The 26,167-nt window shown below is 38.3% G+C and overlaps 1 protein-coding gene across 3 annotated transcripts in view; it reads right to left on the bottom strand.

The window, feature by feature from the left end:
- rmdn2 (regulator of microtubule dynamics 2) overlaps positions 1–12,196 on the bottom strand; it is a 28,577-nt gene extending 16,381 nt beyond the window's left edge. Inside the window, exons 1-2 of one of the 3 annotated variants that reach the window (XM_019272791.2) lie at positions 12,151–12,196; positions 9,143–9,597 (exon numbers count right to left, since the gene is read on the bottom strand). In XM_019272791.2, coding sequence (XP_019128336.1) covers positions 9,143–9,588 — 446 coding nt within the window. In that variant the 5' untranslated portion in view covers positions 9,589–9,597; positions 12,151–12,196. Of the gene's footprint in view, positions 1–9,142; positions 9,598–11,124; positions 11,346–12,150 lie in introns of those variants that run through there. The other 2 variants (XM_027278158.1, XM_010734594.3) reach the window with 2 other exon arrangements.
- Between the last annotated feature and the right edge of the window lie 13,971 nt (positions 12,197–26,167).

Below are 26,167 nucleotides of genomic sequence, written 5' to 3'. Positions count from 1 at the left end.
CAAGATTAGTCACTTGTGTGTAAACAGCCGGACATTTAAAATATAACAGATTATTAAATATTGTGACATAAGCAATGGATAAAATGACGTAGTACTTCATTAGTTAATGCAGGTTTAAAGTGAGCATATGTAACAGCGGCCACTGTGGCCACAAGTGATAATGGTGAATGCCAAAAAGTAGCATAACAAGCAGCACAAGTAGATCTGGGTCATAATGTTAGACATCTGACTCAGTAATGTAAGTTACACAGCAATACTGATCTTAAGTTTGCAAATATTATATAACTTTGGGGCCCATAAGCTAGTGGTCATACCAGACCAGCTGTGGGACAAGAGCCTCTGAAGGTATGTTTTATTGCTTCTGAATTGAACTTTTCATTTGTAAAAGGAGGATTCAAAAGTTACTTCCCTTTTACGAAACAGATGAAAAAGCAAGACTGTTCAAGATTTTTGAGACCAATTAATTAGTCTGATGAGTTATAGTAGTGATAGTTATATAAAGTGGGAACTCTGTAATCTGTGGGATTGTAATTCATTCAAATCCAATAATTTAGTTGGAAATGGAGAATTGCTGTAATTGAGCGAGGTACTAGACTTTACAGTATCTTTATTTTAATCTCCATCTGTTTTTATACCATCATTTTGAGATAGTGTGCAAAGCTTCTCTTGAATCCCCCTCTCTGCACTAAACCCTGAGTAAACCCCTAAAACCTGAACGCAAGGCTCAAACAATTTATTGGCCAATACACCCTGGCTTAAAAGAATCTCAATGGGTGTGCTTTTTGTGTTTACTGTGACTGTTGTGGTCTTCCTTTTTTTGTCTGCCTGCACCTTATTACCTGGCTTTTAACTATGGCAAGACTGTCACATTATTGGACTTGTGTCATTCATTCATTCCTTAATTCATTCATCCTTTTGTCCTTTTATTCATTCAGCAGTCCGTTTTCCCTCCTCCCTGCTGATATTTACTCAGTGGAGCTGCAGTACCGGCAGCAGTACTGAGTACTGAGTGATCAGCGCATTCCTGTCACGCCATTCCACGGCTCATGAATCACTTCAGTTGAAAGAATAAAGAAGCTAAGGATCTATTTGTATTAGAGTGTGTGTTTATGTAGTGCGTATATGTTTGTGCAGGAACCGTCATTATCCTTATAATGTAACTAACAGTGCACAGCTCTGAAATGACAAGTCTAAATGTTGTTATTCGTGTTTCAACACCGACTGGGTACATAGTACGCCAGCAGGCCCTTATATGACTCACACATGACAAGAAATTGTATTATTTTCTGCAGGCACATTCACAGGGCAGACAAAAAAAAAAACATTTACTACTTCTTATGTGTAAAAAAATAACTTTTTGTTTGTGATGCATGCAGTAGTGGGAGCACAAAAAACAGAGAGGCAGGGCAATAATCCATGTCTTTCTGAGCTGATACTCATGGTGCAGACTTAGTGGAAGAGGTTGACTGACATCAGTCGAGGTCACTGACACCTCTGGCCTAGTCAGACTCTAGCTTCATAGTACTGACAGAAGTAGTCAAAGCAATTAGTTAACTGATCTGCAAAAAAATATTACAAGTTTGATAATTGATTCATCAGCAGATAAAAACGCACATTTGATAATTACAGTTTTGATGAGTGTGAGCAGTTGCTTGATTTTCTCTGTTTAAGGTCAGTCAAATATCTTTGAGGTATATATAAGATATATATAATAATATATATATATAGATATATAATATATATATAATATATATATTATATATATATATATATTTTTTTTTTTTTTTTTTTTTTTATTATTGATTGACCATTTAGTCGACATCATTTTGGGAAAACCATGAAGAAGATTTGCTCTTTTTCCAACAATGAGCCCAAAATCTAATCTAATCTAAAGATCCAATAATTATAAAGATATGTAGTTCAAATAAATGAGTGCTCATATTTTTATTTCGTAGATTACTTATTATGAAAACTGATTGACCATTTAATGGTTGCAGCACTAACTTGAATACATTTAAGTTCTGGTAACTTGTAATTTTGTGGTGTTTCACTTGTGGTAGTTGATAATGAATATAACAGTTAAATGCAGTATTTAACTCTTAGACACACTTCCTAAATGGTAAGTCATTCCAGTAATATAGCCACTTTAACATACAACAGGTATTTTAACAAAAAGATAGCCCTGAATAATAAACAACACTGATATTAGGTTAGTACCAGAATCAGTAATCAAATTAGATAAAACAAATCCAACTGCAACGTTTTTTTTTTATCTTCTTCTTCATATTCAGTGAGAAGAAACTTCATAATACCTCTTGCCATGCTTCCCATGTCTAACCTTGTAACACTCCAAGTACTGTGTAAAGTTAAAAAACTGCAAGGCTTTAACCTTCATTTTCAACAGGCTGTGTGCTCAGCCATTCAGTACACAGACCCCATGGGGCAATGAAGAGATCTCTCTATAGAGATTAGCAATGGTAGTCTCTGAGGTGACACCATTCAAAACAAACCAGAGTTACCATCCCAACATCACCAGGCCTTGGAACATGCAGCCCAGCTTATTCAGTGTGTAGCTGTGGTGACAGGAACAGTGAAAGCCTGCTCTACAACAATGGCTGACTGACTGGAGAGAGTCCAGTTATTTATTCTCTGTCTCCCCCAAAGGTTGGGTAGGGATTGACTCTTTAAATATTAACTCCCAGTTTACCATTGATCTGACAGCATCGCTGTGTTACTAACTATGCCACCCTTTGTTGAAGTAAATAATACAGGTGAGACAAAAGAAATGTGGGTAAAGAATAACATACAATGATAATGCAATAATTCATCTTGAATGTTCATCCATAAATAGCACTTCTGTTAGGATGTGGTAACACTTGACACTTAACACTGTTCTTAAAATAGCAAGAGGAAGAAACAAGAAAGAAACAAGAAACTCAGGATTGTACACAACTGTACGCAAGTGATGTTTGGTTTGTAATTTTGCCAAAAGGAAAACAAGCAATAAATACATATGAAGAGGATATAAAATGACACCTCTCTAACAAAGAATGAATCTCATGAAAGGAGTAAGAGACAAAAAAAGAAACATGAAAGAAATCATGGCTGGTGAGAGTGACCCAACATTTTTCTCCTCTAATAATGGCAATAATACAATGATATGTCAAGAAAGACAACCATCCAGGGACACCTCATAGCTCATATTTTTCATGCAGCTACCTGCTACAGATGAAAACAACACTGTGGGAGTGGTGAGAGTGAAGTAAAACAAGCTGTGGATGGAAAACCCAAAACAATGAGCTAATAGGCGCTAAAACGCCCCGTAGAGCTGAAAAAAATAAACCCCCACTGAAAACTAGGTTCACTGTCAAAATTTTTAAGGTTTCAGTTGTTTGCAACAAACAAATCAAACAAGAACAATTTAAATAGCAAGAAAATTAATATTACAATTTGTCCAAATTCAAAAAATGCCACTTTTAATGACTACTGCAGTTTTTAAAATTATTCAACCCCTTCACAACTAGCGTCTGTAGTACTTAGTAGAGTACCCATTTGCTGATATGACCTGCTGCAAACGTGAAGCATAGCCAGACACAAGCTTTTTTCCTGAGGAATCTTAGCCCATTCCTCATGGGCAGTGGCCTCCAGTTCACTAATGTTGTTGGTTTTGCGTACTGCGACCGCCTTTTTTGATGGGGTTCAAGTCAGGCTGACTGTGACGGCTACTCTAGAATCTTCCAGGACTTCCTCTCTAACTAAGCCTTGGTGGACTTTGACGTACACTTAGGATTATTGTCTTGTTGGAAGGTCCAATGACACCCAAGCTTCAGCTTTCTCACAGATGGCATGACATTTCCTCCTAGTGTTTCATGATACTTGATTGAATGCATCTTGCTCTCCACACAGTGCAGGTTTCCAGTTCTAGAGGCCCCGGAGCATCACAGAGTTCCTTTAACTTTAAACTTGTGAACTATGCTTCAAACTGTATCTCTAGGAACATGTAATGTATTTTCTATTTTTTTGTTTCCTTTTCCTTGTTTGTGCAAGACAATGATCTCTTCTCTCTAACTTCTCTCTTCTCTAAATTCTCTGGACTTAGCCATATCTCTAACATGCAATCAAACATCACCATCAATAAACCCCAGTCCAGGAATTTGATGTGTTGTATCTCAAGCACACCTGATGCAACTAATAAAGCACTTGATTATTTACATCAGACGAGCATGAGACATGTGTGTTCTTATAAGGGATTCTATTCAGGGGGTTTAATAATTGAGACTGCAGTGCACATTAAAAGTGGCATTTTGTGGTTAATTAGGATAAAACCTTTGTAATATTAGTTTTAATTAACTATTTTAACTGTCATTCATAAATTGGACAAAGATGTAAAAAAATGACATTTTATCAATAAACCTAATTTTCAATGGGGGTTGAATCATTTTGATTGCAACTGTATATATTATAGTTTTAATCTAATGTCAGCATGTAATAGGAGAAACAATTCAGGGAGCAAGGTGATCATTTCATTGATCCCAACATTAATAAAAGAGCCTCTTGGAGGTTGTAGGTTTGTAGAAAAGCTAGCTTTTGACAGTGATGCAAACATGAATAAGATGTGTGGGTGGTCAAAGTTGACAAGATAATTGGAGATACAGCAGAGAAGCTCAGTGTGCACAATATACATTTTACGCAGTTCAATAAATGTGTTTGTTTTGCTGAAAGCCTTTTCGTTGAAGTATGAATCTGAGGATATAGATGTGAATGTCTTGGATACGGACAGCAACATGTACGATGACGTCACAGGGAAGAAGACTAAAGCTTTTAATCACAACGCAGACAATGAGCTCCTTTTTTTCTTCCTAAACATTTCTGTGAGTGTTGATCGGGCTTGCCCATCACTAAACAAAACTCCTGCTTAAATCTACTTAAATCAACAACTATCAAATATCTTAAATGCTATTTTTTTGGAAAAGGAAAAAAAGAAGTGGGAATGTCCTTGAGCTACAGTGTGATGTGAATAAACTCAGTGGGAACTGTTCAAGGAATTACAAGTTCCTACAAGACACTTTTAAATGAGGCCTCTGACAGCTTGGCACACAGACAGGGTGATTGATGGGTCTCCTTACCTTCAGAGAGGTAGCTTAGAGGAAGCCGTTGTGACACATGAGGAGTGAATAAACAGCTGGAACTTTCAACCTTTCAGAGGCTGGGTCTACGTGCTTCCCATTTTAAGCAACACTACCCTGCACCACATTATGTCACACTATTTGTTCTGTTATGCATTCATGGAGTGAGTCTGTCTTACTAGACATTTTGCCAACACTGGTCATGCTTGAAAAAAAAACAAAAACAAACAAACATCCAGGATAAAATTGACTTATGAAACAAATAGTTTTTATAGTTTTTTAATTCCTCAAATATAATTATGCAGCTAGGAAAAATCAACACAAACCTTTAAAACAAAACAGCTCCAAAGGGGTTTAACCACGAGCATTTCCCTGTGCGTGATGTGCATCTATCATGTTCAGCAGCAGAGTTTGCTGTAGGATTTGTTGATGGTCCTGTTCATACTTGCATGATGCCCCCTGTTGGAAATCTGCTGCCCCACTGAAGCCTTTATATAATACCTTATAAGTTACCTATTAAGTTCAGTAAACTATACAAGTGAAAAATTGTTTTTCTCTAATTTATTAAATAACTTGCTGATTGCTACCAGAACTCACAGTATGCAACATCTAAACACGGCTTCTTGTTTTTGATGCAGCAAAATGTTGAACTGAGACCTAGCAATAAACGCACTAATCTTGCTAATCTTAACTGTATTCTCATGGCTATAGATTTCAACAAACATGCAAGTACTATTACTCAACCCCTCACAGCTCTTACATGGATATTGTGTGGAGATATTGACTTCCAAGCCAGCTGATCAGACATGAAGAGACCTTTAAATGAGTGGGAGGATTAGGGATGTAACTGGCTCCTCTGGGGGCAACACTACACATTCCCTTAGGGGCTGAAATTTCTTCACAGCAGCATTCACACTATCCCCCACACCCTCTGCTCTTACAAATAATAGAGCGGCAGGAAAGGCTCTTTAATTATGGCAGGTGTGTGCATGATGTGATTTCTTTTAAAGCATAATAACCCGGGCTGTAATTAAGAGCATTTGATGCGGCCGACAACTGCCACTCAAAACCTGTGAAGCACAGCTGCTAGAAGGCAGTCTTATGTTTGAATCTGCTCCTCCAGCCAATGAGGAGGGTGATGGTGACATAAGTAAAGTTAGGTCAATCTGCACTACGAAAGAAAACTTGTGATATGTTGTTATTATCTAACCATGAGCTGACTTTTAATGCCAACAAACATACATGACTTGAAATATTTGGAGTGATATCAGTGCTTTCATGCAGGTTGTATGTTATAACCTTGCCAAGATGTAAACAGCACTGAAAGAAGTTTATAATTCATCTTATTCAAACAATATGTTTATGGCACAGGTTGCATCTAAACTATCTCAAGCATTTCAAACGTTATATAACAACTGGCTTACGTTAAATACAAAAACAAAAAAAACAACTCAGCCGAGCTTTGGTGTGGAATGTCATTCTTAGATGACACAGACAGTAAAACACAACACTGATTAATTATCTAGGGTGCACTGGATGTTCAGATGTTGTTGTAGTTGTAAAAATGGCTCCAAGGCAATTCATTTATCATTGTGAGGATGATAGCAGAGGTGGGGAGGAGTCCAACAGCTCTGATCTAAGGCTCACTGCACATCTAAAAACTGTGGTTAGGATTTGAAAGCAGCTGCACTCAGTGTTATGATGTCTTCTTGGCACTTCGCATACTCTACTTCCTACATAAATGAGGCGTGGGTCAATCTAGGTTAAGTAAGACAAAATGTCTTCATGTGGTGCAATATCCAAACCCATTCTCTGATTCGATCGCGTCCAAGACTAACTGCCAGTCTTCCTGACAGCTGGAAGCATTAAAGCCATAGATTAATCATCGTCATTTAACCGTTGAAATTTGTTTTTATGAAATGATAGTCCATTCAAAAGAAACACATCTGTTGTTTATGTTACCCAAAGGCTGGCATGAGTACAAGGCATTTGGTTGAGGACAGAGGTGGGTGACTGGGCGTGTGGTACTTGATTAGTCTGCTGCTCTCTGCAGCACCTAAGGCAAACATACATACTGCCATGACTATTCTTTAGCACGTAACATGAGCAAAGCAAGTTAAACTGGTAAGGTAGGTGGTTGATACGCATGCTGATCAACAGGTATGTTTTTTAAAATGCAAATTAACCTGAAATCGGTTTACAGTTTGTCAGCTGTTGTTCATCTATTTTATGTTTTTCTACTGGAATTATTTATTAAGAAATTATTTTTTGCGTCTGGCAATGCTGACACTCATTCACGGAAGAAAAGATCTGTGTGTGATTTGAAATGACACGAATTCTTGGTTATCACAAGCTCAGTTTCTGCACAATGATTTGTATTTTATTTATTTATTATCAGCAGCCATATGTTAATAATAGTGTGTGACAAGCCAAACTCTAACCTTGAATGGTGCATTTCTTCACATGCTGATCTAACATCGTACTGATTTAAGTTCAAATCTAAAGATCTTACAGATTCACGGGAAAACACAAACTACTTTTTATATAGTAAAAATTGTTTTTGAAGAGCAATAAAATCATTTCATCGTTGTTTCTGACTGTCACACTCTCATTTACTCGATTATTTCAGCCTGATAAGTTGAAGAATAAAAAATGGTAAGTGGACCACCTACACTGCATGCCACAAATCCTCCTCTGTGATAACTTCTTTATCATATCAGCCACTATGGGAGCATAGCGCAAGACATGCAATGCTATAAATGTGTAAATATTATTCATGATAAGAATGTGGAAATAAATTCCTCTGAAAGACAGCCACAAAGTTACATACAACATACTGATATGGTACCTTTCCACCAGAACAGCACAAGATTGTGCTGCACCTTTTAGCAGCAACAACCAAAAATTCTCAGGACCAGAAATACATATCTTCTTTAAAGGAGGATATGTATTCTTTAAACTAAGAATACATTTTTAAAACATTTTAAAACATTTAAAAAAGGAGAATTTGAATAGTTGCTATTTGAAACCATAGTCAAGGCTCTATACCCTTTTTTTTCAAAGTGCCATTAAAGTGGAACTTTAATAGTTTCAGCTGGACCCTATTTTCCTATGTTTTGTGTCAAATGTAGTGAGTAAGAGCAGTGTAATCCTTCTGAGCAACGGAGCACTGTAAATACACTCAAAACATTCAGCTAAAGTCAGTAAAGTGAGATGACAGAAAAGGTTTTGAGTGGCAGCCTAATTAATGCTCACACTGTGTAGCTACAACTTGGGAAAGACAGAACTCATCAAGTCATCACAACAGACATGTCTGTGTCAAAAATGTTTAGTATAATTAGTAAAACAAATGTTTATGTTATGTGAAATGAAATGTTGATTAAATATGTATCAAGCCCTTTGTTAGGTCTGATTTATACTTAAAAACCACCAAGGTCATCATATGGTATCTGTGTCATTCATGTGTAGGGGCAGTGGGCGGCTAAGCCAGAGAAAGACCCCTAGGCATGTTTGTTATGGGTTCCCTAACCGCATAAAAGAAGCATTGATTGAAACAAAATACATCTTTCTGTGTGTATCAGTGTGCAATTAGTGAGCAAACAGATATCAAGTGATGCCATGTGATAAGTACACTGCACTTTGAGCACAGTAAACTGATCCAACAAATTAATAATTATCATGGGAGCAATCATCCAGAATACTCTGTGTGATCAAAGGTCAAAATCTGAGGAGTAAAATTTATATTTGAGTGTGATTGTGTGTTGTTGTTGTTAACATTGGAGTTATTCTGTGTGTGTGAAACCTGTAAACTTGAATGCAACTAGTAGATATAAAACAAAACATTTAAAATCTATATGTGCATGAGTGTGTGACTGTGTGTGTGTGTGTGAGTGAGCACTGAGGAAAAGCCGTATGACAAGAAAATTTCGGACGTTGCTGCGATAGAATTGGGAGAAACATATAATCATTGATTATAAAACAGGAATATTGAATCTCCCATTTTTTAAAGTACTCACCCTCCTTCGCTCTCTGCTTCCTCTGAACTCCGACCCCCAGCTCTGGCTCCAGTCAGGGTGCCTGCAGCCCTTTTCCTTCGCGTCGGTGTGGTCCTGTGGAGAGGGCTGACTCGGCGCGTCTCATCATGCCCCCTCAGCTCTTCCCTGACATGGTCCTGCAGTGTCGGCAGAGCATTCTTCAACGACTTCATCTCATCCTTCAGCTCGGACACACACTTGATCAGAGCCTCAAGGCGCTCCAGCACCTCAGTCTGACCCCCTGGCAGACCTGGACCATCAACCAACATGACGCTAGTCCTCTGTTCATTGGCGCGGGTGATGTAGTACCCCGGCTCAGAGTTCCTCCGTCTTGACTTAAAGCCCTGGTAACACACCACAGCCAAACTGATGCCAGCCACTCCAGCCAGTGCTCCCAGAACCAGCAGCTTGCTGTCTGCCTGGGCCATCCTGCAGGCCTGCAGAGAACAGACAGAAATAACAAGTTTGAAGTACTGCTTTCATAAACATTTTGCAGAAAATGTTCAATGGAAAAATGAAATTTATGGAGATAAAGTACTTATATCACTATATATATTATTCATCAGATTATTTTGCAATTGATCAATAAACATTTAGTCTATAAAATGCCAGAAAGTAAAGAAAAATATCCATCACAATTTCTCAGATTCCCAAATGATGCATTGCAAATGCATTCAAATGACTATATTTCTGACTAACAGTACAAAACACAAAGATACATCAATTTACAACGATAAAACAATACCAGAGCAAATATTTGATATTTTTGCTTGATAAATGACCAAAATTGTTGTCGCTCAACTTCCCACCAATCAAAGACCTAGGTATTACAATGCTATTAACTATTACAATGCTATTAACTATTAACAGCAGCGAGGGCTTAACAAATTACAAAATGTAACTCTACTACTAATATTAGACTTGGAGAAATGTACATATTTTAGTTTTTTCATTTAAAGTACAAAGAACAAAACAGGGGGAACAGCTGGCAAACAGATCTCAGTTCAGTGTTTGCTGGTGGGAACGTTACAGTCACAGACTTCACTGTTTTCAGGCACTCACTACCCGAAGGAAATACTTTTTAGGTCCTGATTATTCCCTGTTACTTTTATCTCTGGTGCGTATTTACTACTTTTACTGCAACTGTTCTTAAATTATGCTTTTACCCTATAGGTCTTAATTTTACTGGTTTCGTTGTTTATGCTTTTTTACTTTTCTTCTAATCTCTAGTTTTTCATGCAACTGCTCTTTTACCTTAAGAACTGTTTGTTTTTGTTTTTACTCTGCTCTGTGAAGCACTTTGGGCTACAACTCTGTATGAAAGGTGTTATATAAATAAATTAAGTTGAGTTAAGTTGAGTAAATTGCCAGTTGTTGTGAAGCACAAGGACACAGAGAGGTGTGTCTTCTCTGAAAAGGACACAAACATGATTGTCTTATCTATATTTGTGTGTCCTCAACACCGTAAGCAGTGCGTTGACAGTTTTGCCCTGAAGTCTGTGTCTACACACACTTCACCTCTGCCCTGCCTTTAGGGTCACATTGCTTTAGCAAACACTATGGTGAAGGCAGGCTGATAAGATGACTGATGAACTTGTCTGTCTGGAAACAGTCGGTCATTCATGTGCAGCAGCTTTAGATAATTGGATCACCATAGTAACCAGTGAGTCAGACTAACAGCGGCCTGAAAACATTCAGAAATTCAATGTCTGTAAAATATAAAGCACAAGTCATCATTATTAACGCTGCATTTTCATTATTCAGGTGAAATATGTTAATTAGTTGCAGAGTCTCGTCCTGCTGCTAGCCTGCAGTCGCCGGTCGTCGTGCTAACACTAAAACCACAAAGTTACCCGCCAAGGTTAAACGGTTATGACGCAGTGACAGAAGTGACAGCGACAGTAACGCGTTACCGAAACATGCTCGTTCAAAATAAACACGACACTGAGGGTTTTAAGACTCACTGCTGCTCAGGAGAACCGGGACACTGCTGCTGGCTTGACAGCTCACTGGTGTAACAGTCAAAACATACCGTGCGAAGCTCAAGCGCCACACAGAAAGGGTTCCGGCTTTTCCTACGTCAATCTCACAATACGGATTGACTTTTTGTTACTAAGTTTGACGCAGATAAATCCCCAGCACAACTCGGTTTCTCGTGGGAATTCCACACCCTTGACCTAATTTCATCCTATTATTACCTCCAAACCTTAAAAAACTGCTGCCTCACAGGTTGTTTTGTGTGTTTGCATTGGGGGCCCTCCTCCCAAACTGATGCGTGTCAAATGAAAATGTCTAATTTTCCATTGGGTGTGTCTGTCCGCCAGTGTGTCTAAGGACTTTGATAGATTTCTGACTTACATGCATGCTACAGGCTGCAGGATCCTGAAATAAGGACAGTAATCGAGTTTTGCACCATTTTTTCTTCTATTGTAGGTCAGAGAATCTGCATAAATGTTGAATCTGTCTTGATACATGAAGTTTTTGAGCTTGTGCTACCTGTATGGGCTGACCTTTTCAGTTACGTTCCTCTCTGATTCTGCATTAACTGTACACTATATTCACTGCTTTACTTTGCTGTCAGACAGCCTTTTCCGACGGGGAACTGAAGCCACGGTCTACACACTCTTTAGAGTCTTGAAGAGAGTCTTTTGACTTTATACATCCAACTAAGTGAGTGAGAGCAACTGACATGGATTTTTTTTATGACTGGTCCCAAGAATTAACCAGACCAAATTTAAACCCAATATCAGGAAAGTTTACATATTTAAATGAAAATAATTTGAATCTGGATTTAATCTAATTCCTAATACTTTTATATGCTTACTATGGGTCTCTAAATAACATAGTTAGAAGGCTTTAAGTTTGATGTACCCATACCTATTTCTGTCTATGAATATGAACATATTTTGATCTTTCATATTATAAAGATATCAATGAATGGTCTGCTGCTTATGATCATTGTATAATAAGAAGCTCAAACAAAGACCTACCTCTATGATTCGCTCCTCTCACAAGCGTGTCCCTGCAGCAAGCTTGAACAGAATGTGCACCAGAATCACCAAAAAGTAATTATACACACTTATTATCACTTTAACCTTGGACCGTAGTCCTGACTGTGTTTTATTAAAGTGTTGCACATCATTTTCTGTGAAGGACAGTAGTATAAATTGTGTGGTTGATTGGTGGTTTGATTTATTTCCATATTAACGCCACTAAAGATGCAACACCACCATATGTTTTTCTCTTTTACACTTGTTTTTATATATTCGTTGTCAGATGCTTGTGATTTTTCTATTTTTCTCATTTTATCTTCTTCATCTGCACATAGAGACAAGTTCATGATTAACAGTTTGGGTAAACAGACCAAAAAACAACAAATAAAAACAAACTTGATGACCTTAAGAGATGGTTCATTACATAAATGGTCTCTTTTTGAGACGGCCATGTTTATTTGATCTTGCAGAGGTGCGTGAACTCTAAATACTTTTTTCTGTCAGGCTACAGAGAAGTGGAGAGCTATACTTTCTTGGAAACAGCGGCAAGAGGGAGTTGCATTGCATAATATGATGTGAAAGTCAGTACGTGCAGTTTCTTCCCTGCTTTCTGAACACAGTATTGTTCCTTAGCCCACAGCCTGCATTCTGCCTGCACAAGGAACAAAAAGCCCACCTGAAACCCGAAGGCATGGTGGTGCAAAAAAAAAAAAAAAGTTTGGCCAGTGGTTCTGGTTTGGCCCCCACAGACATAGATATGGCGATAAGGAAGGCACATCCAGCCATGGCCTTGCTCCCATCGGGTCAAAGCCGGCAGATAAGCAGATATTGTCAACACTGACGTTTCATCCACCCACCACACATCAGCCCAAGCTCTCATACTACAGAGGGAGGAATAAAAGCAGCCTCAGATTAGCCTTTGTGCACATAAATGAGCCCTTTACGGTTGTCAAACAATACATGGGAGAAGAATCAAGGTGAAATAAGCCATTACTATCAGGACTCTACCAACAGACCACAGAGTGTGAAGCCCAATTGTTCCCTGTTAGTACTCTAGAAGAGTTTTCTATTTGTATGAGATGCAGTGGGAGGAAAACTAACTTCTATATCAGCTGTGGGCTGTGTTTACTGATAGTTTAAAGATTACTTTGTCCATAAAGATGATATAAGTCTTGTGTAATAGGAGCCCCAATATTACTCAGCTTTACCAATGTCTATCTCAGCTGCTTATCTTAGGAGACTCAGCGAGTTATTGTATAAGGGTGTGCCACCAAGGAAACTGTGAAAACTGTAACACAGCAACAGTTATTATTATATATTATTGTTATATTATTATATTATTATACAGAAAGCTGAATGAATCTATTAAACTAAAATTCAAGAAATACTGCATTTAAAAACAAGCCTAACAGTAATCCCCCTCTTGTAGAAACCAGTTTTACTGAAAGTCTTGGACTGTTGCTGCAATGGCAACTGATACCTTGAAACCAACTTGCTGCCTGGCAGATTAACTTGATTTTAACTCCTGATCCCAGTCTGGATTTTTAGCTCTCTACTGTGTAGCTCAACCGGTGTTACCAACATAAGATCTGATCTGATCAGTTCTTCTTTTCATTAGACATGGCTGTAAGTTAGACTTCATGAACATTTTCAAAAAAGTGATCCCAGTTCAAGATGCCAACCTGGAGGCTCAAAGCATTTCAAATGTATATGTGTATCAAATGTGTAAATTGATTATATTTTTTTATAAACTATAACTAGTAACAATACTGGTGAATAACTGGAAATAAAATCAGTCAAATAGAATCTGACTGAAATAATATTAATGGGCATGAATCTCATATTTCTTTTGCTGCATGTCGATGTATGAATCAGATTCATGGGCCATTGAGCAGCAAAAGCACATGTGGAACTGATGACATGAATGATAGGTCGAGACAGTTCAAGACAGTTTTGTGATGGAACGCATCAATTCATAGTCTTATCAGTTACACCTGTGCTTGACAAGTCAACTTTTATTTCCTTCCTGTCATCTCATCACCCTTACTGCTATCACACTGTATAAATATGACACTTTTTTATTGTCCCGTTCATTGTTTTAGCATTTATCGTGTTGGTATGGTTGAAATCTGAATTATCAATCTGAGCTTCACATTTCAAATCTAAAACAGCTATTTAAAATCATGAAAAGGAAGCTAAACAAGCCAAACATAAAGACTATAAAATAAGTCTACTTATGAAAAAGTATAATTCTGCAAAAAAAAAACAAGAGAACAATTGTTACAATTTTCTTTTATTTTTGTGTATTTGTGTGCTTTTTCAAGAAAATCTACTTCTGATCTGTCTTGTGCAGGTCAGTATCATGTAGTATTGCAGGCAAAAGAAGCTCTACGGAGAGCTCTCATTAAATCATTTGAATACAGACCAGTGCTCAGTACTCATGCTCAGCGCATGTATTATATGACAACAGGCTGTAAACAGTTTTTAATACTAGTTTTTCCACAAAAGAAGTGAGGTGTATGATTACAAATTCTACTTTACTTGAATAAAAGAAGACTAGATTTTAGATATCCAATTGTCTATAGGGTTTAAACCATATTTGAATGAGCCTGGTCATGTTAGCTCTGAGTTGGCTTTGTGCAGCACCTTAAAGGATTATAATAATAGCTCTCTAGTGTAAAGAATAGGGCACTGCATTCATCCACATTCACACTTTGCTCTCGCAATGCACCTCTGCAATGGCTCAAGTATCAAAAGAGGTGGTGTGTTACCATTGTTAATTCATTGGTAATTCAAGTTATCTCGAGACAAGTCAAGTTTCCACTGTTTTGTGTCGTTTTTTCACTTGAAAATGCCGTCTTCCTAGAAAGAGGCTAAACAGGAACTGGATCATGAGAATACAGCTCATTAGCATGTAGACAATGTGCTACACACACACACACACACACACACACACACACACACACACATACAAAAAGTACCTCACCTACCTTATTAAAATCCTGTTTCCCCTGTCTGACAGTCACTGCACCCTGGTGTGGCAGACAAAAAGAAAGATACGGTATATCCTGGAACAAGAATGCTTACAATAACCATATAATTATCTACTCTTAGTCATATTAAAACTAATGTTTACAGCTCAAACATTTTCATCTTTAAGTTGTAACATATTTGTATCTGTAGATGATGAAATGTTAAATTACTTGCTACTCAGTACATTGTCCTGCACTGTAATCCATTTGTGCTTTTTGCCTCTTTGCCAAGAGTTGAAACTGACTTTTTGGGCCAAAACATTATTAAAATACTTGCTGTATTAGGACCATAAAACGCCCCCAAAATCAGTGTCCTTTGCTAGTTGCATCACTTACAGTAGCAGTCACATGTTCCTGACACACCTAGCTCATTGTGTTTGTCAGGTTGTTGTTTCAAGGCCTCTATTAATCATGAATTTGACAGCACTCTCAAAACAGATATGAACAGATATGTGTGCACAGTATATACAGTATAGACTGTGTATTTGAAAGTGCATAATCCATTCAGTTCTTTTCTTTCAAGTTTGTACTAATGAGATTCCTCTTGTTAACCCCGGCTTCCTGACTTTCAACATTACAGTCATTTTGTAAATAATAAAATAGCTAGTACATTTCCTTTTTGTATTTTGAAAAAATAAAAGAATCCTTTGATAATTAAAATACATAACAAGATCACAAATTAATGAAGTTCTGAAAAAAAAGGTTAGATAGGCCATTTAAAGGTGACACGTTGCTCCAAAAAAAGGTTCTCTTATAAACCAATTTTGGGTGAGTGTGGTGGTAGTGTTTAGACTGCTTAACAATACATTGTAGCTACATTAAACATTTGTGCATGTGGTTGAGTCCATTTATTAGTCTGTTTTGATGGACACTGGTAAAATAGGTAAATGAGGTTAATAAGTTTTATGTTACCTTTAAGGCTGCATTTAAGTGCAACCTACATTAGCTAAAAGAGTGATTAATAGTGTGACAAAACATGTTCACTCCCTAACAAGTGATAGATGCTGGGAAAATCTAGAGTAGGCAGATTACATAAGAGACCTTGCTGTGACATTTGACTTTGTGGTCTAATGATTTCTTCCTTCCTCTCTGTCCTCCTCTGCATTCTCTCTGGGACACAATCACTCATTCCATCAGAAATCGTGCATTCCTCCTAGAACACACATCATTTCACACATCACCAACAAATGTGGCAGTTTTTTTGAGTGTCTGTTCCTTTTTTCCCCCACTAAGAGACAGAAAAGTTGGTAAAAACATTGAGTTCCCTTACAAAAAATAACACATTCTTTACTCTGAACTTTTGTCAAACTGCCCTGTCCTCACCCCCTACTAAGTAAACACACAACTATAATCTTTTCTAAGAGAGATATATAAACTTTAACCACAAAATGTAGTTTGAACAATAAACTGTCAGTATTTGAAATTCTATTGTAAAGGTAATCCTAACTGACGTGGATAAGTGTGAGTTTAATAAGCCATCTCATTGCAATGATTTGGCCTCAATGAAGAATAAGGCACTGATCGTGTGTGTGAGGAAATAACTATTTTATTGCAGGTAGCACACAGCCACCAGGTGGCGCCTAAAGAATAGTATTAAGATCCTTCTGAGGGGACGAGGTGTGGGTGAAGAGCACAGGTAAGGTTTCTGACAGGATTTTACAAACGTTGCACATTGCCATCCTCAGCAGATTCTGTACTGTGACCACAGGAGTTTCATCACTGACCGAGACACAACAGCTCTTTGTGGTCCTTCCTGGAATAAGCCAAAGATCAAGATAATCTGCTGTTAAACACAGTCTGCGCTTTATGTCTACAGCTCCAGACACATTACCCAGTCTGCATCCGTGTATGTGAAGGTGAGGAACGCCTGAGTCATGTCTATCTGGGTAGCTACATTATGTCTGCTCTCCACAGGTAGACCAGATAATACCACATGATAATATATCTGACCAAATGCCAAAAAAGACAAATAATGTTGTAATAATGTTTGGCACAATCTGTTCACTAAAACCAGCAGAGCTTGTATATTTAGCGGTGACAAGAAATACTAGAAATATAGTAACATAAGTTAAAAGGTGGGAACTATAGATATTCAGTATTTTTGGTAAAAGATGTCAATCAAACATGCTAAACATGCTATGAGGCTTCACTTAGTAGTCAAGGAAATGTGTTGCCTCAGTCTGTAGCCTCACATAGATACATAGATACATTATACACCACAACATAACCACCAAATGAGACATCAGATAGAGCACATATCCACACATCCCATATACATAGCACCTACACACAACAGTTACAGAGGTATTTTGTGAAGTGATGCTATGGCAGAGAGCCCAAAACTCATACCACGGCATGCCCTTTACCAGGCCAGGGATCTGTATCTGCCACATGATTTGAGCAGTGTGAAGAATGGGTTGAGGAAGTGGCTAGAGTCATGTGTTATACTGTGTGCTCTGGTGTATTGCCTTTAATGTTGAGGTCTGAGAGGTTGTGGGGTGGGGAGACCAATAATTGCATTGTGCATCATGCACAGTGTGTGAGTTTGTTCCTATCAGTTAACATGTTGAAGAAATACTAATGTCATCATGCTAACATGGTGCTAACTTGCTGATGTTTACCAGCATATTGATGTTTGTCATGTTGACCATCTCATTTCAACATTTCAGGTAATCTGAGGATTACCAAAGGTATTATTATTCATTGCGTTTGAACTGTGAACCTCTGTGCAACGTTTCATGGCAATCCATCTGATATTTTTTTAGATAGATCACCCTCTGTGACTGATAAAAGTCTTTGTCCAGGTGCTGTCAAAATTGTTGTAACCAGGGTGCATGAAATAAAACACAGCGAGAGAGAAACAAGGAATCCAGAGTCTGTATTGTCTGTAGAAGCCTCAGGAGACACTGCTGTAGAACATCCATCACCTTCAAAGAGCAACTGAATTATTTGGTCGTTTCTTCATTTTTCTTTTGATCAATGTTTAATGATTCCTCAAAGGAGGACCTGTGTGTACAGCATATAAAAGTGAATTCACTATGAAAGGGATAGAGAGGACACCTAAGAGTGTGTATGACCTTCCCTGTTCACAAGTGCAATAGGATGTCACAGAATGCATCAATATATATGCTGTCATTGGAAAATATAGTTTCCATTGTGATGGGAAATGCAGGTGCAGTTCAGAGAGTAATTTATAGTACACGTGGCTGTAAGCAGAACTGATTGGCTTTTTTTTAAACAGACAAAGGTGAAATCACTATGATGAGGCAAACTGCAGAGGGCCTGTGTAAAGAAAATTCAGTAAGAGGTCGAGAAGATGGTTTATTGTCTGTGACACAATGAACTGCTCCAGCATCCAGCACAGGCTTGTATTGTCTGAGGCCAGTGAGGCCTGTCAGGGGAAATGAAGGAATCTTTGCGTTATTTCTAAAACGTGACATAGTAAAAGTTGCTAGAAGAACATGTGGGGGGATTTTGAGGTCATGTGAATTACAACTCTGGTTCAGAAATGGCAATAAATTCAAACTGAATAAATCTATTCATTGTTCTGTGGAACATCTCAGGCAGACGACATTACAAAAAATAAAACATTTTGTGAAAACAGAATATTCATTAGGTATCATTGAACAATCGCAACAAGGTAACTGACAAACTTGAACTTCAATCAGCCATTGTGTGGTACTTTATAACAAAGGATCCACCGATGCGATGGCACTAGGGTGGAGATAACTGAGATGGTATTTTCATTGAAACATCAGAAGGCAATCGTATATAATACTTGAAATGAACTTTCAAAGGCTGTATATCCTTGCCTAGCCTTGTTTATTCAAGTACATATTACACATTCCAACCTACCAATAAATAATTAATTCCCCAACAAGCCTCAGCAAGAAGCAAATCTCTGGTGCTGGCTGTCAACCATTGAATACATTTCCAATCCAGCCTGTCATGACCTTGCATTTTCAGAATTTAACTAAATAAAACAGTAAAAGTTTCAAAAAGTGGCAACAGTAGATTATTTTTATACCCTTCATGTTTGCATGGAAGTGTGAAGGACTCTGCACTCTTTGGACCCTAAAACTTGGAATCCTGAGCATGCCTAAAAACCTTAATTTGAATGCCATGTCGGGACACTGTATTCAGTTACCATAATGAATCCATGATGTGTACTTACTGCAGTTCAGGAGACGCTCTCATCTCGCTTGATAACTCATCAAAAATTACAGAATTATTAATCATTTCCTCATTCCTTTCCGGCAGGCCACACCTCATACCAGAATTTTAGTCATCAACTTAAATAAAAATAATTATATAACGTTGCTTCATCTTGGGTGGTGCTTCCTGAAAGGATCATTCTGGATTATTACAATTTGGGTGTTATTTGCGTAGGTTTAGCGATCATTCCTTTCACTTATAATAACACTGTTCACCAAGTTGATTGTTCAACTTTGACCTAGTATACTTACCTTTGGTGTGCCCACAGGTTTCCTGTGCAATGAAGGGTTAATATCACATTTCAAAGCATATTCACTTTCGAATTTAATGAGTTGTTCGATAATTGTTGATATGTTTGCAACCAGTCATTTGATCATATCCCATTGGACTTTTATGTAGCAATGTCACCTTTTTGCCTGACCTCTCCTTAAGTATAATGTATCATAAATAATAAACGACCCACGTCATAATAAAGTAGATTTATCCTTCAAACATGAGTGCTGGTGATGCTTTGGCCAACATATTGTAAACTGCACCCGGATGTCTTTGTATTGGTGCCGCCACAGTCCCATAAATCAGCTCAAAGTCCATACAATGGTAAGACATGATAAAAAAAACACAAGACAAACAGTAAACAATGCATCTCCTCCCCTCCTCGCCTGAAGCTTCAATTTCTCGTGTTTTTCTCTCTCGGGTTTTATTTGTGTGGTTGCTGAGTGAAAGCCACCACAGTGGCAGAGAGGCCCAGAATAGCCGAGGGTGGAGAAGGCCAGCGGGACTTGCATGTGGGCTGCTGAGCTGTGCGCTCTGTAGTGTCTCTAAACCATCCGCTGGCCTGTGGAATGGAGGCTGCTTCCTCATGCATGCCAGTGGTCAGAGCCCGGCCTACACACCCTCAACTATTTCTGTCTTCTTCTCTTGCTCTTTTTCATTTTCTCGCTCTCTTCCTCTCCCTCTTTCTCTCTCACCTACAGCTGCCTTTTAGAGTAATAAAATATTTGGAAATGCAGTTGGAGCACACAGGGAGATAAAAACTTGGAAGAAAATTGAGTTTGAGAGGGAAAATAGTTAGATTTACTTTGTCCTTTTCTCCTAATATCCACCCAATCATACTCCAGTAAAAATGTATTCCCACTATACGTATTCTATAATTTATTATGAGCTAAATAACAGTCAGTTAATTGTATTTGACTTATTTATTTCACATACTGTCTGTTTTGAACCATGCACATCTTATTTTTGGCCGCTTTGCTGTAATATAATACCAGTGACACAAGAATATTTATCTATTTATTCCACTTGTTGTAAACTGCTCTGGAGGTAGGACATGTTTAAATGTAAATGGGAAAATAAGATATGCAATGACTCAAATGCTTGATGCTATTTCTGGATTTAAAAACATGCAAGCAGTACAGGAAAACGGATAAACAGACCCCATGGTGTTGTTAATCACAGCGTCAGTCATCAGAGTGAAATGCACTTTTCATGATAACACCGACATTCCTGGGGCATTACTGGTGCTGATCACACAATTATCTGGCGCTGATTGAGTTTAATACAGTGACTAATGAATGCTTAGCTACCTCTGGGCATTGCAGTATAATCTGAAAAAAATGTGAAATATTCCTTTTGTTTCGATCTGAATGTACCGGCAAACTGCACCGCTGGGAAATATAAATTTAAAGCAATGTAATGACAGGCTGCTGGGGAATTCTTCAGCCGTACAGAGAGTGGTATTGTTTTAGGGAGGCCTTGAGTTAACATTTGTTAGTCTCCAGCTTTCTTTGCTGACTTAAATGTGCAGTGTTCAACAACACAAAGGACCATATGAGTGAAATATTGCCTGTTTGTCCAGAAGCATTCCAGTCACCTGGTGAAACACAAAGACACTCACTGTAGAACAATGCTTCCACTGCACATTGTATAAAACTTAAGCCGCTGCTGTATCTCCCACTCAAATATTCATACTCCTTCTATCTCTTTGTCTCCCACACTCAAACGTACCGTACTTTAGTGGTCTGGAAATGTGCCAGCTAGACCTACTGTATTTCTCTACTGTGCATTACATACATGACATACTGTAGAGGCCCACTCTTTATGGTTTAGTAACCTAAATTGCCCACCCTGTCAAACCCCACACATTTCAAGTTTGAGATGTAAAGCAATCCTCTTGCTATCCATCCCCCATAATCCACCCTAGTCTTGTCTTCACATCTCAACTCAGACACTTCTGTCTATATCAGTGGCCGAAGGTTCTGATTGACAGCTAGCCTTGGCTCCACAAAGTAAGAGATAAGCAGGCCCAGATGGACCAGGTCGGATGTGTCTGCCCACATGATTTAGCCCTGACTCTGGGACAGCGGAGACCAGCGTTGAGCTTGCGCCCCCACCTTCACTCCATGACAAATACATACCACATGGGAGAGGTGTAGATCACCGTTTGATCTGCCCTCTGAGGGAATCAGAATAGCCAGATGTGACTGGTGTATTTCTCTGTCCTCACCCTCTGTGTGACCCAGCTACCACGGGCGGAGAGGTTGGGATTGTTTAGTGCGCAATAAATTGTGATGTATAAAATATATGGCTGCTCATTATGCCACAGAAGAAAGCTGATGGGTTGATCTTGGACTTCAGTCTTATCATTTTACTGTTTACTGTGCACTCTTTCTATGACCCTGCTGACTGGTTATGCTAAGGGGTTGCATTACATTGTGCTGCAGTAAAAAAGAGAGGGTTGAAAAATGGCTGCTAATCATGGCACAGACGATGAGTAATGGTCCAGTAATAGTAGCCGATGTTATCATCTAAGATTAAGTGTTTCTGTCTGACTTGGATGAATGGAGGGTTAATTATATCCCAATTATTCATTATTTTGTAGTAAACTATGATGGATAACATGTCGGTGTTGATCGAAAAACGGAAGACAAGTCTGGAGTTGAACTTGATGCTTATCTCTCTCTGGCACATACCAAGTTGTTAAGGAGTTTTTATGGAGCACAAAACAACAGGTTTTATAAGAACATTGCAAGCCAGTACCTGTGCATTTTACTCACTATGTCTCTAATACATTACTGCACACAATAAAGTCAATACATTACAGAAGCCTTAGAGAAGAGCAACATTTTTAGCCAAAAAGTAGACATCTATCATTTCAATACAAGCTCCATTATAGCTCATAAACATTTACTCCACCTTTCAGCCGAAGGAGTTCATGTTACCATTATGTTTTACAACGATTTATGTTTTAGTCTGTGAGTTGCTCACAGGGGGGAAGAAGACCAACAAAGCATGTTAGTACAACTTCTCACCAAAGGTGAAGTCAAGCAGGAGGGGAATCACTCCGTGTCAAAATTTAGAGGAGACATTAATGAGTGTTGTAACAACTGTACTGTACTAACAGCAGTGCTTTAAGCTAAATGTCAGAATAATGTGAACATATTCACAATGGCAGTGTTAATATTAGCAAGTTTAACGTTTACCTTGTTGAATTTAGTTTTAATTTTCTTTTCAGCATGCCAGCATTTGCTAATTAGCTCTAAAATATAGAGGGCAAACATAGAGCCAACTGCTAATGTGCCTAATGAGAAGTATTCAGTGCTTTAACAAATCAGTGCTTGACAGCTTCTTGGAGAAATGTACTTTGTATCTTGAATGCTTTGGTCAACACATGACGATGGACAAAAAGTGCCAATACAAAAGCATGCTTTAAATTACAGCAACATAAGAAATCTGATCTCATAACCAGCCTTGACCTTGTGTTAAGGTATTCTGTTGGTTCTGAGGGCTCCAAAAGACTTTCATTATCCAAACCTTTAATCTAGATTATTGAGTGCTTACAGGCAACATTAGATCATAACCTCAGCTGAATGATTCTGAAACTATTCATTTGTTAACTGGAAAGATCTTTGAACACTAAATTTGTCAGTTAATTATCAGTTCGGCTTTTAACCTAAGGTCCTCTTTAATGGTTGCTGTGTTGATGCCACACACGGTTTGTGTCCAAGCTATCATTCACATGATCAGCTCTTTTGTGGCCTTTCCGTGCCTTTGTCTTTTGGACACGCTCAGTTTCACAGCACACGCACGGTGTCTCAATACTTTGGTACACGCTCACTGGCTCTAAATACAATAAAGCCTGAGGTATCCCTGGTATTTGTCTAGCCCCCGCAGCAGCTCCCTCTGCCTTTGACACATACTGGAGTGTCTGAGGAGCAGGCAGTTATTACAGGCCACTGCACAATCTTTTCTGAACTAATTTCTATGTTTGAGTTGTGAAATGTAGAGTGTGATACTGCATGTGGCATGTATTGACATTACATAAAGTGAAGGGGCGGTTTGTAAAGTTGAACAGAGTCTGAGAGGAATGTCAGGGTCAGTGGACTTCATTTAGAAACTAAAGACGTGTCAAGTTAAAATACCTGCAGTGTTTCCTTCTTCTCTCGGCAGGTTTGGGCAGGTCACCACCGTTATACCACTGTCAGCTTTTAAACTACAGTGTCAGCTTTACTGTGCAGGCAGATAGTAGCTGAGAAGTTGCTTTACACAGCTTTGTTCTTGGAGGAACATTTTAGACAAATGCTAATGAAGTCTGGTTGCCTCTTTCATTTAAAGGGCCAGGCCATCAGCCAGTAATTTAAACGGATACTGTTTCTGTTGCTTCTCTTACAGCCTATTCTTTTAGCATCTTTGTCTCAGTGTGAAGGTGCCTGTGCTGAGCTCTTCTCAGAGGTTGTAAAATGCATGTTTAAAACAGACGACTGCTTCCATATACCTCAAATCCTTGTATGTTTAAAAGTCACTAATTTCATACTTCAATATTTTTTATCCTAACATTGAATCAAATGGTTATGCGTAATGTCACTACAGAGAATATTCATCTGACTCTAGTTACCCATACAGTAGTTCTATGTGGCATCTTTTTTTGGTTGGGTTTCCAGCTACAGAAGGCAACAGTCTTTAGTTAAAAAGCTCTGATAAACCCACTATACACTACCCGCCCAGCACCACAATGCCAGGCAGACAAAGTTAGCAACTTGTTAGGGAACATAATGGAGCATTTAGCAGCTAAAGGGCCAGATATTTCCTTCTGGAGTAGGTGGAAAACAGGATAATGAATATTGGTTTAGATTAGGGTGACGATATCTCATATGCGCTTATGCATGCAACCAAAGGCATTTCACACCACGCATGCCATGAATGCAGCATTTTTGTTGCCGAGTACTTCACGGTACAATTTGGTAAAGACTGTTTAAAACCAGGAAATGTGAGTGCTTTCAACTGTTTGAAACTGGGACAGGATCTGGTAACACCAGTTTACATCAGGTGGCCATAAACATGAGTCCAACTGAATGCTAATATTGGTCTGTATCTGCTCCAAAGAGGCAATTGTTTACTAGTATGTTAGTCAACAGTTAAAAAACACGAAACTAATTAATGCAAATATACATTCTCGACAGTAATAAATTGTGAGACCTTTATATGTACTTTTTAAAATGTCTATGAATGTTATTTATGCCAATGCTTTGAAACAGAGCTGCTACTGAAACATGCAGTGATCTATGATTCTGTGGGTCTGACACAAGTTAAGGAATATTTCCCCAAAATCTAAACGCCAAATTAAGAATATATATTGTAAAAAGATGAATCAGACATCAGCACTTGAATTAGACATCATTACAGTACATGGCCATAAAAATAAATTCTCAACAGACACAAGGCCTTATCCAATACAGTATGTTCTGGAAAAAGAAAAGACAAAAGACAGAGATTAATGGATCCATTTAGAAGAGATAGGAATTGCATGCTGAGTTATATTCACTGTTTGAAAAAATAAAATTCTTAAATCAAAATTGTTGAGATAAAAAGAACAGCAGATGGTGTCTGGGTATCTTTAAAAAAAATCCTGGCTCAAATCTTCTCGTGCCTCTATGCCTTTCCGTGCTCAATGTTGTTTTGGAACCAATCATATACTTTACTGTGGGATGTGTGCCATACATAGAGCTGCCACTAAAATGAGCAACAATGGCCGAGAAATCCTCAAGAATGTGTTTCTTATTTCAAATTACACAATTAAACAATTTTATAAGAAACATGAATGCAATCAACTTAATCAAAGTGTTTCTAAGTCGACAGCTGGAAACCTCCAACGCTCCTAATGAACTGAGCTTTTGGAGATAATCTCACCAGATGTTACAAGGCACATTGCTGTTGCTGGAAATAAAACCACACATACTTCTATCTAAAGCTGGTGAAAAGTAGCCAACACACACTCACTCTGATGATGTACAGTGCTGCAAAATACTCCCTACTCACTGTTATTATTGGCATTATCAGTTCAGTTCAATGGAATCAAAGGCATAACTTTCTGTCAGTGATTTAGGACTCTTCTCTTCTGCTGATGTTTGCAGAAACAACAAAGTGTCATTAATGGACACAGCAAAATTGAAAGTGTCAGCTCCAAACAGAAACTTTTTCCCTGGAATGTTATTTACTGACCAAACAGATAAGATCTTTACAAACCAAACTGAAGCGACACATGTATTCCCAGAGGACGTCCAATTAGGCATGGAGAAAAACAGGAAGTAATCATTCGATCAGATTGGAGGTTAAAAGACAGCGATGGATTTCAACTGAGGTACTAAGGTATTCCCCTCCCAAAGTTGTCATGAAATGACCATGTAATATGCTCCAGGTTGGAAAAATAGAACTGAGCAGCTATTGACTCCTTATCTCACTTGTATCTCACAAGGAATGCTGAATATTTGTCC

This window comes from Larimichthys crocea, chromosome III, assembly GCF_000972845.2.
Source record: "Larimichthys crocea isolate SSNF chromosome III, L_crocea_2.0, whole genome shotgun sequence".
In the NCBI taxonomy this organism is placed as follows: domain Eukaryota; kingdom Metazoa; phylum Chordata; class Actinopteri; family Sciaenidae; genus Larimichthys; species Larimichthys crocea.
Note: the sequence above shows the minus strand (reverse complement) of the source record. Positions and strands in the feature narration are given on the sequence as shown.